At 46.0% G+C, this 16,189-nt stretch overlaps 1 protein-coding gene across 2 annotated transcripts in view; it reads right to left on the bottom strand.

Moving 5' to 3' along the window:
• Positions 1 to 1,283: 1,283 nt before the first annotated feature.
• The window catches only part of smarca1 (SNF2 related chromatin remodeling ATPase 1), a 115,831-nt gene continuing 100,925 nt past the window's right edge, over positions 1,284 to 16,189 (bottom strand). For both annotated transcript variants that reach the window (XM_072505610.1, XM_072505611.1), the window contains 5 exons: positions 14,275 to 14,407; positions 12,134 to 12,252; positions 10,527 to 10,739; positions 6,052 to 6,162; positions 1,284 to 1,796 (listed from right to left, as the gene is read on the bottom strand). In XM_072505610.1, coding sequence (XP_072361711.1) covers positions 1,725 to 1,796; positions 6,052 to 6,162; positions 10,527 to 10,739; positions 12,134 to 12,252; positions 14,275 to 14,407 — 648 coding nt within the window. In that variant the 3' untranslated portion in view covers positions 1,284 to 1,724. The remainder of the gene's footprint in view (positions 1,797 to 6,051; positions 6,163 to 10,526; positions 10,740 to 12,133; positions 12,253 to 14,274; positions 14,408 to 16,189) is intronic.

The following is a 16,189-nucleotide window of genomic DNA, read 5'->3' as shown; positions in this document are numbered from 1 at the left end:
GCTGTGCCAGCATTTATTGCCCATCCCTAATTTATTGCCCATCCCTTAATTGAGGGGACAATTAAGAGTTGCTGTGATTCTGGAGTCATATGTAGGCCAGACCAGGTAAGGATAAAGATTTCCTTCTCTAAAGGACATTAGAACATAGAACATCCAGTGCAGAAGGAGGCCATTCAGCCCATCGAGTCTGCACCGACCCACCCAAGCCCTCACTTCCCCGTAACCCAATAACCCCTCCTAACCTTTTTGGTCACGAAGGGCAATTTATCATGGCCAATCCACCTAACTTGCACATCTTTGGCCTGTTGGAGGAAACCCACGCAGACACGGGGAGAACATGCAGCTTCTGCAGACAGTGCCCCAGTGGGGAATCAACCCTGGCGCTGTGAAGCCACAGTGCTATCCACTTGTGCTACCATGCTGCCCTATTAGTGAACCAGATGAGTTTTTACAACAAGGTGGGTTTCATGGTCACCATTAGACATTTAATTCCAGATTTTTATTGAATTCAAATTTCACCATCTGCAGGGGCGGGATTTGAACCTGGGTCCCCAGAGCATTACTCTGGGTCTCTGGTTACTAGTCCAGTAACAATAGCACTATGCCACCACCTCCCCTCAAGCTACAACTGCAACAAATGTACCAAGTTTAGAATCAAATCCTTACAATAGTGCCCAGGTAACTGGCCTATCACTTGAGAGCCAGTTCATTCAAGATAAATACATATGTAGTCAAGAGCAAAACAATATTGTGACGCAGAAACTTTGTGTTCAGGGAAATGACTTGGTCAGCACCATTCTCTTACAATTGCAGAGAATGTTGGATGAGGAACTTTGTAGCCAACATTACTATTTCTCATTTGGTCTCAACACCAACATAGATTTGCACAGAGCTATGGCTAGCAGAAGTGCTTCTAAAGGTGCTGTAGGCGGTACTGATACGGACACTAACAGCAGTTTCGGAGACCAGAGTGGATCACAGCCATGGGCAGAAGAGGCTTATATGAACCCAGAAGTACTGATGCCTTACAGTTGGCCATGTATACTGGCATGGAATGTTAATCAACCGGTACATTCGCTTTGGCACAGGAACCGGCCAGGTGGGAAAGGAGCTGTTGCCTAAACAAACTGAACAAAAAAGTTGAACTCCAATAAAACTCTCAAACACATACGTGTGCTAAAAAGGTAAAAAATACACAAACCTTATAGAGGCTGAGAATTTTTTCCTCCAATATTTCATTAGTTTACATGTGAAACTGTTAAACAAACTAAACGGGAAACATCCAAGAGACAAGTTATTTTATTAAAAAAGGAATCTTTTGGTAAACTGGCTCAGAGGTCCTGACAAATACCTCACTGAATACTTTAAACTCAAATCTGCTCCAATACCCACTCAATAAAAGAGGACCCTCTGGTTTCACTTTTATAAACAGCAAACATATTAAAATACATGCAAGTTGTAAACCATACAAATACAAGTAGATCACTGTACATACAATTGAAGGACATAAAATACTGGAATGGAATAGATTTAAAGATAGCAGAATACTAAAGCAAACCTACATTCTCAGGTGCAAACGTGTCTTCCAAAGGCATTTATTATTCCATAAAATGTATTATACTGCATCAACTGAACATTTTTCTAATGAATATACAACTGAGCAAAGGATACAAAATGAAACTATAGTGTTAACCAGGATGCAGTCTTCAACTGAGCAAGAAACTTCAATTCTTCATTTTCTTCCAATCTTTTCGTCCAGCCGTTTCTGGAGTGGATTCTGCCCTTCTCTTTTGTGCCTAACAGTAAATAAATAATTAAGATACAGATATAAAACAATCTGAAACAAAAGCAGAAAATACTGCAAGTGCACAAAGCCACAGGCACCTGAAAGAGAAAAGACAGATGAAAGTGCTCGTTGGAGGGCCTTTGATCTAACAAAGTGTCCCTACTCAAAACATAAACCTGTCTTTTTTCTTTCAGATGCCGACTGACCGACTGTTAACAGCGGAATTTCAATCTAATAATTGCTTTAATTCGTTAAACTTCACAGAGCATTTTAATCCTCCTGCGCCCGGCTGTCATAGGAAATAGAATTTCATCTCCCACAACGGCAACAACAGAGTAAATAGACAACTTGACTACATCAGTCATAGCTTGAAGGACAAACTCCCTATTAATTGTTGCCATTTTTATGCATATATTAGAAACAGTAGTTCCAGAGTAATGGCACTATCAGATGTAGCCAAGTAACTCCTCTTGGTATTGTCAGCCCAGCCATTGAATGCCAGTGGACTATATTAACAGTGAGGGCTGCACAGATCTATTCAGTCAAACAACCTCCGGGTACTATTCCAAGTTTTGCATATTTCTTAGCTGCATCAGGAGCTTTGGGGGCAGCAACCGATCTTGGCACTCTGGGCTGGGAAAGGAAAGAAGAAAAACCCACTCTATCCAGGGTTTCTGTGCCCAACTGCTGTCCAAGAATCCCGACCAGGACAACATACAGTTTGGACAGTATTGGACACAATCGACTGTGCAGCCCTCACTGTTAATATAGTCCAAAGGCATTCAGTGGCTGGGCTGACAATACCAAGAGGAGTTACTTGGATACAATTTCAGCAGGTTGGCACCAAATGGAGGAAAGCATTTCAGTAAAGGTTGGACTCAGCTCTGAAGAGGTATGTATAAAGCAGGGGGACAAATTTTAAAAGCTCTCAATCAAATTATTACTTTAATTTCCTAAAGGTCAAAAATATATCATTCATTTTCAAATATTTTCTCCCCCACTTATTCCCCTTCGAGTGAATGCTAACAAGCCGTCTGGGAGATGTAAGTGAACCAGATGGTGTGGAGAAACTTGAAGTAATGCTGGTAGAGATGCAATCATTAAAAGGTGCTACAACCGAACATCAGGAACCCTTTGTCTTCACAACACAATCTCACTTTTGCTGCTGCAAAACTAGCCTTTCCATGTTGGTGCACAAACTAAAAATGGTTAATACAAAAAGAAAAGTAGAAATAGATGTTCACTGCCAGAAGCAGAGATTTTGTTCCTCTGATGAAATCTATATTAGAAAGTGCAGGAGAGAGGGTAATTTATGCAGCTCTGCTCTTGAAGTGTCTTTCATGGAAGTGTTCCCCTCAATCATTTTCCAAATTCCTGAGGCAGACAATGAGAATAAATACTTCACAGAGATGCCGGACAATTGTCTCCATCCTACAGGAGTTCAAAAAGTACTTATTGTTCTAGGTTCATTTGTTTTTTATAATCCCGGAAAACCTAATTAAAATGTTGCGCAGAAAAGTGCAACGTTATTCAAAATGATCCACTTCAAATATCTTCTTTTGACTTTTTAAATACAAACACTCATTTATGCTTGCTCATTCATGTAAAAGGATGAAATCCTTGCTTTTCTACATTGAAATCAGTGGAAACAAAATGGCAAATCTGGTTTTAATATTACCAGCATGAATTTCCCTTCTTTCATATCCCTATGACCGCCAACTTTGATGTGAACTTCTGTGTTCATTCAAATGAAGAACGTTAGTCAAATGAAATATTTTCCATTTTGAGCATTCAATCAGGTCAATTTTCACTATCTTTGCAGACCATTATTAACATGGTGAATTCATGATGAGGTTGATAGTCTAACACAGGAATATGAGTAGGCCATTTAGCCTGTTGCGTCATTCAATGAGATTGTGGCGAACCTGTCGCCTAACTATATATAAACACCTTTATCCCACATCCCATAATCCATTTGGCTAACAACAATCTACCAATCTCAGATTTAAAATTAACTGATCGAGCATCAATTACCGCTTCGGTGGAAGGTTTCAAACTTTTGCCTCCCTTTGTATGAAGAAGTGTTTCCAAATTTCACTCATGAAAAGTCTGGCTCGATCTTTTACACCGTATGCCCTGGCCGAAGTAGTTCATACCAATCTACCCTATCGGTTTCTCTTAATAGATTAAAAACTTTAATCAAGTTGCTGCTTAATTTTCTAAATTTCAGGAAATACACCCGTTGTTTGTGTAATCTCTCCTCACAGCTTAACCCTTGGAGACCAGTAAATCTATGCTGATCTCCCTTCAAGATTGGTGTACAGAACCACACCCAGAACTCCAAGTGTGGTTTAGCCAGATCTTTGTATTACTGAAGCATAACTTTTATCCTTCTAGATATAAAGGCCAGTATTCCATTAATCTTCTTGATTCCTTTCTGTACCTGTTCATAGCATTTTAACGATCCATGTACCTGGACCTCCAAATCTCTTTCAATCTCATGTATTTCAAGCTGTTCGCCATTTTTAAAGGACCCTGTTCTGTCTTTTTTATGCCCAGAGTGGATGACTTTACATATGCCAACACTGCGATCATCAAAGATTCAGCGACTCCATTTAAAAGGGGCCTACCACCTGCATGTTTCAGATGACAGGTCCCTTTTCAGCTTGGAAATCGGAGTCCTACAATGTAATTAGGACCCTAACTGCCATTTCTGGGCGCAAGTGTTCAGAATGTACACCTTCCATCACGGGCAAGGAAACTGAAGAGGCCTGCCAAAAGAAAGGTGTCACAAAGCCATGGATAAGATACAGAAGAGATTAACTCTGCTGATGCTATAGATGACAGGATTTAGTTACAGAAAGAGGGGGCTTAATTTAAGTCTCACCAGGATGAACAGGAGTTAAAAATAGCCCTGTTGGCCTGTAGGTTGGTTCCCTGGCTCCATCCTGCCCCCAGGCCCTTCTGGTGTTGGCATGATGGGAGATGGCAGAGCTAGCTGCCAGCACGTCATGGGCAGCTGACACTTTTCGTTAAGGGCCAGTTAAGGCCAATGAAAGGAGATCATCTAGGCATACTATCTAGTCAGCTCACTGGATCCCTCAGCTTTGGGACCTGGAGGCCTTCCAGTGGCAGACCCCAGCCACCCAACAGGGATTTCACTGGCTCACGCTGGTGGTCTGGCTGTAAAACCCATTTTCTAATTTAAAAATAGTTGGAGAGAGGGCTTACTTTCCATTACTTATGTACATTCCCTTACTTACCTTCCATTACAGCCTGCTGCTGTTTTCAAGCAGAAAGACTTCTGATTGCCCCCCCCCCCCCCCCCCCCAGCTTTAACAGACTGCCCAGCACCCTTTACTGGATAGTGAGCCTTCCCTCCCGTTATTAATTGGTTGTCCTGGGGAAAATCACAATGAGTGACTGTTTCCCCACACAGCGCAAGTGTCTGACTCACATTTCAGTCTGTCGGTGCGTTTCAGAAACGGAAACGCTTGCCCTGAGGCTCTGAGAAGGCTATGAGGAGATCTGATAAATGTGCTGAAAATTACGAGGTGGTTTGATAAGCTAAATTAGTAAAGGATAACCTCATCAGTCATTGCCTTTCCAACTAGAGGGTACAGATTTAAGATTATTAGCACAAGAACCATTTTTTTTTCCTCATGCAGGGCACAGCTAGGATGCCTCACCAGAAATAGTGTGGAAGCAGGAACAATCGAAAAAGATTTGATAGCAAGTAGAAGGTTTTTACAGAGAGCTGGCCAGACTATGATAGCTGAGTGGCAACTTTGTGTGCTGTAAAATTCCATTATTCTAATGCTCCAAATGTGCTAGACCTCAGAAAAATACCCCTTACTGCAGAAGGATAGTTTCTCATTTCCAATACTAGTAATCTTTGTGACCTCGCTGAGATTGGAAAGGTGGGTATCCATGTCAGGATTTGTATTGCGGCAACTAGAAACCAGTTGAGATTCTCCAAAGTGACTCCATGCGGAGCACACACCATAAGATGGAGGAACACAATTAGGCCACTCGGCCCATCAATTCTGCTCCAGAAGAATTTCTTCAATCATGTAGGCTGATTCAACACTAGGTTGCAGAGCTGTTCAATCACGCAGGTAGGATATGTGTTTTAGCAAGTATAGTGCTCCCTCTTCTAGCGGTTTCCCCGCATAGTAGGCATCTTGGGTTAAAATTAGAGCTTCTTGCCTAAACTACCCACGCCTCTTTTTCCAGTTTCGCTCATAGAATAAAATTTCAAATACCGTTCCAGCTTTAGGGCCTCGCCGTTTCTTCTCGGCGCGTTCTTTTTCTTCAAGTTCCGAGTTTTCTTTCTCTATCAATGATATCAATGTGTTGCAGCGCCTCTGGAGTTCCTGATATGAAAAACGATATGAAGGAACAAAATTATGTCAGTACCCAAACCCTGGACAAACCTCACTTGAAACCTATAACATTCTTAAAGCGTTTGATAGGGAAGATGCTGCGTGGAATTTTCGAGAACAAGGGATCAGTCTCCAAATAAGGGGCGTGAATCCCGCCCCCGCCGTCCGCCGAAGTCTCCGGTACCGGAGATTGGGCAGGGGCGGGAATCGGGCCGTGCCGGTTGGCGGGACCCCCCGCTCAATTCTCCGGCCCGGATGGGCCGAAGTCCTGCCCAGAAATTGCCTGTCCCGCCGGCGTAAATTAAAGTTGGTATTTACCGGCGGGACCAGGCGGCGTGGGCGGGCTCCGGGGTCCTGGGGCGGGGGGGGCGATCTGACCCCAGGGGGTGCCCCCACGGTGGCCTGGCCCGCGATCGAGGCCCACCGATCCGCGGGCGGGCCTGTGCCGTGGGGGCACTCTTTCCCTTCCGCCTCCGCCACGGCCTCCACCATGGCGGAGGCGGAAGTGACTCTCCTCACTGCGCATGCGCGGGAAACTGTCAGCGGCCGCTGATGCTCCCGCGCATGCGCCGCCCCGAATGTCATTTCCGCGCCAGCTGGCGGGGCAACAAACGTCATTTCCGCCAGCTGGCGGGGCGGAAATCCCTCCGGCGTTGGCCTAGCCCCTCAATGTTGGGGCTCGGCCCCCAAAGATGCGGAGCATTCCTCACCTTTGGGGCGGCGCGATGCCCGTCTGATTGGTGCCGTTTTGGGCGCCAGTCGGCGGACATCGCGCCGTTGGGGGAGAATTTCGCCCCTGAGGTCAGCTTCCTTCAGTGCTATAAACTTTCTATGTTTCGAACTACATTGTGCAACAGGGACTGATAAACATGACAACCATTTATTATAAAATCCCAGAAGCAGTTACGAGATAAATGCCTTTTCCATTTGCTTAATGGGTTTAACTAAAGCTTTTTATTCGTATTTAAAAAGCAAGACGGTGGCCAGGAAAAGGATTGGACCACTTAAGGACAGTGGGAAGGAATCTATGTGTTGAGCCAGAGGAAATGGGCAAGGTACTAAATGAGTACTTTGCATCAGTTTCACTAAAGAAAGGGATTTTATGGACGAAGATTCTTGGGTAGGGTGTGTGGACAGTCTGGATCATGTTAACATCGAAAAGGAGGAGGTATTGGGTCTTTTAAAAGATACTAAGGGAGACAAGTCTCCTGAGCCAGATGGGATTTATCCCAGAATATGGAGGGAAGCAAGGGAGAAAATTGTTGGGGCCTTGACTGACATCTTTGTATCCTCATTGGCTACTGGTGACATCCCAGAGGACTGGAGAATAGCTAATGTGGTACCGCAGTTTAAGGAAGGTAGCAGGGATAACCCTGGAAACTACAGGCCAGTGAGCCTCACGTCGGTAGTAAATAAATTATTGGAGGGAGTTCGAAGGGACAGGATTTACACCCATTTGGAAACAAATGCACTCATAAGCGATAGACAGCATGGTTTTGTGAAGGGGAGGTCGTGCCTCACTAACTTGATCCGAGTTTTTTGAGGAGGTAACAAAAATGATTGATATGGGGAGGGCGGTGGATGTTGTTTACATGGACTTCAGTAAAGCCTTTGACAAGGTGCCTCATGGCAAACTGGTACACAAAAGGTGAAGTCACATGGGATAAGAGGTGAGGTGGTAAGATGGATACAGAACTGGCTCGGTCACATAAGGCAAAGGGTAGCAGTAGAAGGGTGTTTTTCTGAATGGAAGGTTATGATTAGTGGAAGGTTCCACAAGGATCTGTGCTTGGGCATCTGTTGTTTGTATTGTACATAAACGACTTGGAGGAAAATGTAGCCGATCTGATTAGTAAGTTCGCGGATGACACCAAGGTTGGTGGAGTGGCAGATTAGTGTTGAGGATTGTCAGAAGATACAGCAGGACATAGATAGATTGGAGACTTGGGCAGAGAAATGGCAAATGGAGTTTAATCCGTACAAACGTGAGGTAATGCATTTTGGTAGGTCTAACATAGAGGGGAAATATACCGTAAATGGTAAAACACTTGGTAATATAGAAAGTCAGAGAGATCTGGGCGTGCAGGTCTATAAATCTTTGAAAGTGGCATCACAAGTGGACAAGGTAGTCAAGAAAGCATACGGAATGCTCGCCTTCATTGGACGGGGCATCGGGTATAAAAACTGGCAAGTCATGCTGCAGTTGTATAGAACCTTGATAAGGCTGCAATACTGAGCACAATTCGGGCAGCACGGCAGCATAGTGGTTAGCACAGTGGCTTCACAGCTCCAGGGTCCTAGGTTTGATTCCCGGCTTGGGTCACTGTCTGTGTGGAGTCTGCATGTTCTCCCCTTGTGTGCGTGGGTTTCCTCCGGTTTCCTCCCACAGTCCAAAGTTGTGCAGGTTAGGTGGATTGGCCATGATAAATTGCCCTTCGTGCCCAAAAAGGTTTGGTGGGGTTACTGAGTTACAGGGATAAATGGGGATAGGGTGGAAGCATGGGGCTTAAGTAGGGTGCTCTTTCCAAGGGCCGGTGCAGACTCGATGGGCTGAATGGCCTCCTTCTGCGCTGTAAATTCTATGACTCTAATTCTGATCGCCATACTACCAGAAGGATGTGGAGGCTTTGGAGAGGGTGCAGAGGAGGTTTACCAGGATGTTGCCTGGTCTGGAGGGTGTTAGCTTGTGGAGAGGCTGAATAGACTCGGACTGTTTTCATTAGAAAGACGGAGGTTGCGGGGTGACCTGATAGAGGTCTGCAAGAGTATGAGGGGCATGGTAGAGTTGATGGGCAGGCACTTTTTCCCAGGGTGAAGGGGTCAGTCATCAGGGAGCACAGGTTTAAGGTCCGAGGGGCAAAGTTTAGAGGAGATGTGCGAGGCAGGGCTTTTTACACAGAGGGTGGCGAGTGCCTGGAATGCATTGCCAAGGGAGGTTGTGGAAGCAGATACATTAACGGCGTTCAAAAGGCATCTTGACAAACACATGGATAGGATGGGTATAGAGGGATACGGCACAAGAACGTGCTGAGGGTTTTGGCAATGGTTGGTATCATGACCGGTACAGGCTTGGAGGGCCGAAGGGCCTGTTCCTGTGCTGTTTTTTATTCTTAATGAGCAGCTTTACGTGCCTTGCTCAAAAACTGTTAATAGCCAAATTAAAGCTATCCTTTTGGAAAATACAAATGTGTTACACCTTAAATTTATTTGGAACTATTGGGAACCTGCTGCGTTTCAAAACAAATTTATTACAATAGATCACACGCAAAAAGATTTCTCTGAAGATTACAGTCATGTTTAAAATTACAGTCCAAAGATGTACAGGTTAAGTGAATTGGACATGCTAAATTCTCCTCAGTGTCCAAAAGGTTAGGTGGGGTTACTGGGATAGGGTGGAGGTGTGGGCTTAAGTAGGGTGATGTTCCCAAGGGCCAGTGCAGACTCGATGGGCTGAATTTCCTCCTTCTGCACTGTAAATTCTATGATTCTACTTTAAGCAACTCAAAGCCACCATTCTTGGAATATCTTTCCATGTTAAAGGAACTTTAGAAACACACGCAATTGTTCCGGAGCTGTGACTACCAATTTAAGAGCCATTAAAGTGGGCTTTGTACCTCACTCACTCGTATACAGATCATGAATATGAATGCAACTGTCATATTTGATTATACGAATTACATAATTTGGAATACAAAAACAGAAAATACGGACAATCTCAACAGGTCTGACAGCGTCTGTGATGAGCGAAGGGAACTAACGTTTCGCGTCTGGATAACCCTTTGTCACAGCAATTTATAATTCTCCCCCAAAGCAACCACCATCTCGACATTTAGGGTTGAACTAAGATAATGTGGTCTTTACAAGACTTTTGGAGGGATGCCAGATAATGGGGAGTTTCAATCTGGAAGACCCACTGTCAAACACTTCCGGGATACCTACCAACACATTGTATAGCATCTTTGACACAGAAAAACATCCTAAAATTCTTCACAGATTTGTTTCGAAAAATGGAGGATTAAATGCAGAGTGAGGTTCTCTCTTCCCAATTCAGACATTAATTAGACCCAACCTCAGAAGAGCACTCTTGAAAGAGCTTCTGTGACATTTGATCATTTACCATTCTAGGCATTTTGTGGCCCTGCAGAGCAAGATAGCCAATTTTTACTGACAATCGATGTTGAACTAGGGTAGTTTCATACTTGACTCACTGCACCCCCCCCCCCCCCCCCCCCCCCCGCCCCCGTTTAACTAAATCACATCTTGTCCATAGGGGAGTGTTATGCAGAACTTTAAATCAAGTTTCATCAATTTAAAAATCACATGACCATTGCAATCTTAACCTAACATCTTCATACCATGGCTGTCCTGGACTTGATAAACCAGTCGAATCTGAACTGTGGGGCATTGCGCACACACTGCCGCAGCTCCTCGTACACATTTTCCTTATCAAAGCCCATCTTGTGCAGCATACAGATCAGGAAGCGGTCTTCCTCCTCAGTGTAATTCTTTCCCTTGTTAGTTCCATACTGAATACGTAGCTGATGGAAAGGGGCTTTATACCTTGCCATCTGAAATGGAAAATGGAAGAGGGGCCGAAGTTAGGACAGCACACCAAGATACCAATACGTGCCACATCACAAAGATCGCCTTCTCTTTCAGTTGTACCAAGAGTCGTATTACAAGAGTGTACACGTGAAGGGTGCCCCAAATATCACCTTTAAAAGTGTTTGACTTTTAGAAAAGATAGGGGACGCCATTTAACCAAATGAGAACAGAGTCCCATAGCAAGCATGTTTAGCCCCATGTTTCCCAGCAGTCGCAGCGCCGAGAAACACAATGGTATTTAACTTGACTCAGGTTAGATATGGGGTCTCAGCAGGGAACGTACGGAAGAGGCCGCAGCTAGTCCTGTTTCCTGCACAGAGCTCGTCAAAACTCCTCAATGCAGGGAGAGTTCGGGCTGGTGCCCTACCCAAAACTCACTGTAAGGAGGTACGCCTGGGACCCCCTCACCCGCACAGGGCACCCCCTGCCCTATCACTGCCGTGCAAAAATGCCAGCCTAGCACCTTGGCAGTGCCCCTGCCACATGGGCACCACCACAGTGCCAGGCCAGCACTGCTAGGCTCACACTGCCAGGATACCACCCTGCCCAGAGGACGTGTACCTAAGGGCCTCCATTCCCATGGGCAACTCCCATGATGCCGTTCCGTCTGGTCCCCGTTTCTAGAGGCCAGTACTGAACGGCATCGCCCGAGGTCTCCAAGTGAAGGGGATAGATCCCAATGCCTTGGTTACCTCAGGGAACTGCATATTAAAGTGAGACTAGCTGTCTTGCTTGAATATGCAGAATTGCCAAAACGTGATCCCACCCACAATGGGCGGGAATCACGTCGCGACGTCTCACGAGATCGCAGCAGTGCGCTGCTTTTTGGGTGCAGCATGGCCAGTAGATTGCGCCCAGTGTTGAATTCTCTGCTTCCGTAATGGTTTACAGCATAATCCTTAAGCTTGTTAATGGTCAGGACACTGAAAATGCTATGGTCTTCTTCAAATGAGGTCTTTTGTGTCCCCTATAACAGGCTTAAATTTTCAGCTGATTATGCAGCATACCATCAGTACAGTATGAAGAGCTAACCTAGATTATGAATTTAACTCCTGGTATTTAACAATATTCTAACAGAGGGATACGTGCCATTAAATGTGAATTATGGAATAGTTCTCTATTTCGTTCTGTCAACTGCTTGCATTCAACTAATGTTCCCACAAAGCTGTGCCGCTCAGATATTTCTGCGCAGGCTGAAGCACAAGTCGGCTTCTTTAAATTACCACGCATATATGGTTGTGCAATAAGTTTCAAAGGCACATGTGCTTAAATGAATAGGTCGAGCACAAGAAATGTAAGTTAGAGGGAATAGTGCATGGCACTTGGTACAAAATCCAGAATTGAAATGATAAATCACCTTTGCGTCCAAAGCTTTCTTTATGCTAATCCGCCGTTGAATCCTGGACTCCCCGCGCTCAATCTGGGCCATGATCTTCTCAATATCCTGCAATTCATTGCAACGCTCCCAGAAAACAGCTAAAATAAACAATTCAATTATAAATCACGGCATTGAAACAACCAGTTAAGAATACTCGACCACACAGCAAAACCTCCATTTTCCTTGCTCCCATTTCAACCTTCTTGGTTATCTCCCAGAATTTCGATTGAATAAGGAGCTATTAGCTGAAGACCATGGGCGTCATTCTCTGACCCCCCCCCCCCGCCGGGTCGGAGAATCGCCGGGGGCTGCCGTGAGTCCCGCCCCCGCCGGTTGCCGAGGTCTCTGGCACCGGAGATTCGGCGGGGGCGGGAATCGCGGCGCGCCGGTTGGCGGGCCCCCCCACTCGATTCTCTGGCCCTGATGGGCCGAAGTCCCGCCAAGAAATTGCCTGTCCCGCCGGCGTAAATTAAAGCACCTATTTACCGGCGGGACAAGGCGGCGCGGGCGGGCTCCGGTGTCCGGGGGGGGGGGGGGGGGGGGGGCGATCTGACCCCGGGGGGTGCCCCCACGGTGGCCTGGCCCACGATCGGGGACCACCGATCTGCGGGCGGGCCTGTGCCGTGAGGCACTCTTTCCCTTCCGCCTCCGCCACGGTCTCCACCATGGTGGAGGCGGAAGAGACTCCCTCCACTGCGCATGCGCGGGAAACTGTCAGCGGCCGCTGACGCTCCCGCGCATGCGCCGCCCCGACATGTCATTTCCGCGCCAGCTGGCGGGGCAACAAAGGCCATTTCCGCCAGCTGGCAGTGGCAGAAATTCCTCCGGCGTCGGCCTAGCCCCTCAATGTTGGGGCTCGGCCCCCAAAGATGCGGAGCATTCCGCACCTTTGGGGCGGCGCGATGCCTGTCTGATTGGCGCCAGTCGGCGGACATCGCGCCGTTTCGGGAGAATTTCGCCCATTGTGTGGAATTCCCCCCTTTGGGTCAAAGTCCTATCCTGTGGGCAGGGAATGTTTCCCGCTGTGGAGGCTGATGGGAAACCATGTCATATCATGCACCCTGATCTCATTAGTTATCCAACCGGGTGTTTAGCACTATATTCCGTGGCGGGCGGGCCTGAATGTGCGTACCCTGCTGTTATGTCTGGGTGCCAAATAAACAGTGCCCAACATCACTGAAGAAAGAAGATGGACCCCCAGAAACACAGAGGCTGGAAAATGAACCTCCTCAATGACACCAAAGCTGGAAGATCCATCTAAAGATGCCCTCCCCCCCCTTCCCACCAACCACTGCTGTGGTGTTCCAGAGTCCACAGTCGCTGGCGGCCTCCATCCCGCTCTCCAGAGGCAGCCCCCGGCAATATCCAGGCAAGTCCCGACTTCTGCACGTCACGTTGTTTCAAAGGTGTCTGGACCAGTGTGTTTTTCCACTGGCCTATGGAGAGGGTTTCTGGGTTTCCTCCCACCGAATTCACCCCCCTCCCTCCATTGAACCCACTGGCGGGGTCGAGAGAATTCTGCCCATTGTTCAAAACATCCGTTTTTGGGTGATTTGGTAATTTCCAATTGTCATCTACTTTCTATCACCCATTGGAATGGAGGCCCCCATAACGCTGTGTAACTGAGATTCCAATGTTAAGGATCTTCTTTAAAATAATATGTTCAATTTAAACTGGAGGAAGGTTTAAAATCTGAGGGGAAAAGTGCAATACTATATAATTAGAATAATAATCTTTATTGTCACAAGTAGGCTTACATTAACACTGCAATGAAGTTACTGCGAAAAGCCCCTAGCTGCCACATTCCGGCACCTGTTCGGTTACACGGAGGGAGAACTCAGAATGTTCAAATTACCTAACAGCACATTTTTCGGGATCTGTGGGAGGACACTGGAGCACCCAGACGAAACACAGACATGGGGAGAATGTGCAGACTCCGCACAGTGACCCAAGCCGGGAATCGTACCTGGAACGCTGGCGCTGGGAAGCTACAGTGCCGTACAAGATTACAAAATACCTTTAAAAAGATTCTTCTTTGGTCAAACCTCGACTTATAATTGCTGTTCTCCAATCAAAACTGAGAAGTGGATTTATTTTGTAAAAGGTGGGAAGGGGTTTACCAGAGTACTCAATGACTTCTTCAGGCATCTTCCCCTCAACCTCTCGGGCAATATTATCAATGTCATCTCGACCATACTTCTCGTTGGCTTTGATAAACTGGTTGAAGTCCCGCTTGTTCCAAGTTGTGAAGCCCTAGCAAACAATTTGAGAGTGTCAGTTTGATTAATGCAATTGACTCTTAAATGCATACATTTTTAAACATAACAGGTAATCATTAAATATAGCAAGTAATTTCTGACTGAAGGATTTTAAACAAGAAGTGTTATAATTTCCATCAACTCTAGTTAAATATCAGAGTTTTAAGCATTCTAATTGTTCCACAACAAATATAAGTTTACTTTCTAGAAATATTTTCAAAATGTAAATTTAAGACTGTGTCCAATTCTATTAAGTTAGTAATAACACTGTTAGTAATAATTATATGAGGTTGGTATATGATCGTAGATTACAATTTTAAAGGCAACTTGATGACTCATCGATTCATCAGATGAACGTGAATAGGCACTCGAGCAGATAGCTCGGTGAAGAAACACTCACGATCAATGTCCAGGCGACACATATGATCCCAGATAGAAGTGGACAATTTTTTTAAAAGATAGCAAACCCCCAAGACAAGGCTCGCAAAGCAACAAATGAAGCAGCCATAAAGCTGCTGTGATTGTAACTGATAGAGACATTCAGCGCACGACCAAGTTCAAATTCCAACAAGGTCTTTAGGTCTAAAGGTCAAAACGTACTGCATAGAATTCCAACAGGAATTAAGTTATAGGTACACTAAAACATTTCTGTTACTTTAAATTTTTACATTTGTTACGTTATTAGTTGTAGTTATTGATTGTACAGGATTAACAATCTGTGGAAAAGCAAGTGGTGGCAAAAAGGATGTCCATAAAGGATCGTGTGTGATTTAGTTGATTCCCCATCTCTTTGGTAGCTATTTTTTTTGATAGCTATTTGTTGACTAGTTTCCAAGTGCCACTTGTTCATTGGTAGGTAGCTTATTAATTCTGGTGTGCTTTGTGAATGATGTTTAAGGTGCAAATGTAAATTGCATCTTCAACTCTGTTGGCTGACAGCACATTGGGTTGGAAGCGGGGTCGGGCTGATGCCGATTTGGGAGAATCATGGATTTGAGTCAGGGAGGATCGATGCAATGTTTCAGAGATGGGAAGATAAAGGGGTGAAGGAGATGAAGGATTGTTTTTTGGAGGGGGGGGGGCTTGCAAGCTTGGAGGAGTTGAGCGGGAAGTTTGGATTTCCGAGTGAGGCGGGTTTTCGGTATATGCAGGTGCGGGACTTTTTGACCTTTGCTTCCTCGTTGTTGGAGGAGGTGCTGTCGATAATGGGGTTGGAGGGGAGGATAAACTGTCTTTGGAGGGGGTTATGGCCAAGTGGGAAGAAGAGTTGGGGATGGAGCTGGAGGAGGGACAGTGCTACGAGGTGCTGCAGAGGGTGAATGCCTCAACCTTGTGCGCAAGGCTGGGGTTGATACAGTTGAAGGTAGTGCACAGGGTGCATTTGACAAAGTCAAGGATGAGCCGGCTGTTTGAGGGAGTAGGGGATACTTGTGGGAGGGGCCTGGCTCATCATGTGCACATGTTCTGGTCCTGCCCGAAGTTAGAGAAGTTTTGGAGATTGTTTTACGGCACCATGTCGGCGATCCTGCATGTGGATTTGGAGACGGGTCCCCTCGGGCCATATTCGGTGTGCCGGACCTGCCGCCGGGAGCTGGGGCAGATGTTTTAGCCTTCGCTCGTGGATCGCTCGCAGGCGGGTTCTGTGTGCGTAGAGGTCAGCTTCTCCACCCTGTGCCTCGGCGTGGCTGGGGTATCTAATGGGGAGCAAGAGAGGGGTTCCACAAGAGATGGGTTTGTTTATTTTGCATTTCAGAGAGGATATAGCTGTTGGGGGGGG

The sequence above is a fragment of the Scyliorhinus torazame genome, chromosome 5 (genome assembly GCF_047496885.1).
Source record: "Scyliorhinus torazame isolate Kashiwa2021f chromosome 5, sScyTor2.1, whole genome shotgun sequence".
NCBI classification, from domain to species: Eukaryota; Metazoa; Chordata; class Chondrichthyes; order Carcharhiniformes; family Scyliorhinidae; genus Scyliorhinus; species Scyliorhinus torazame.
Note: the sequence above shows the minus strand (reverse complement) of the source record. Positions and strands in the feature narration are given on the sequence as shown.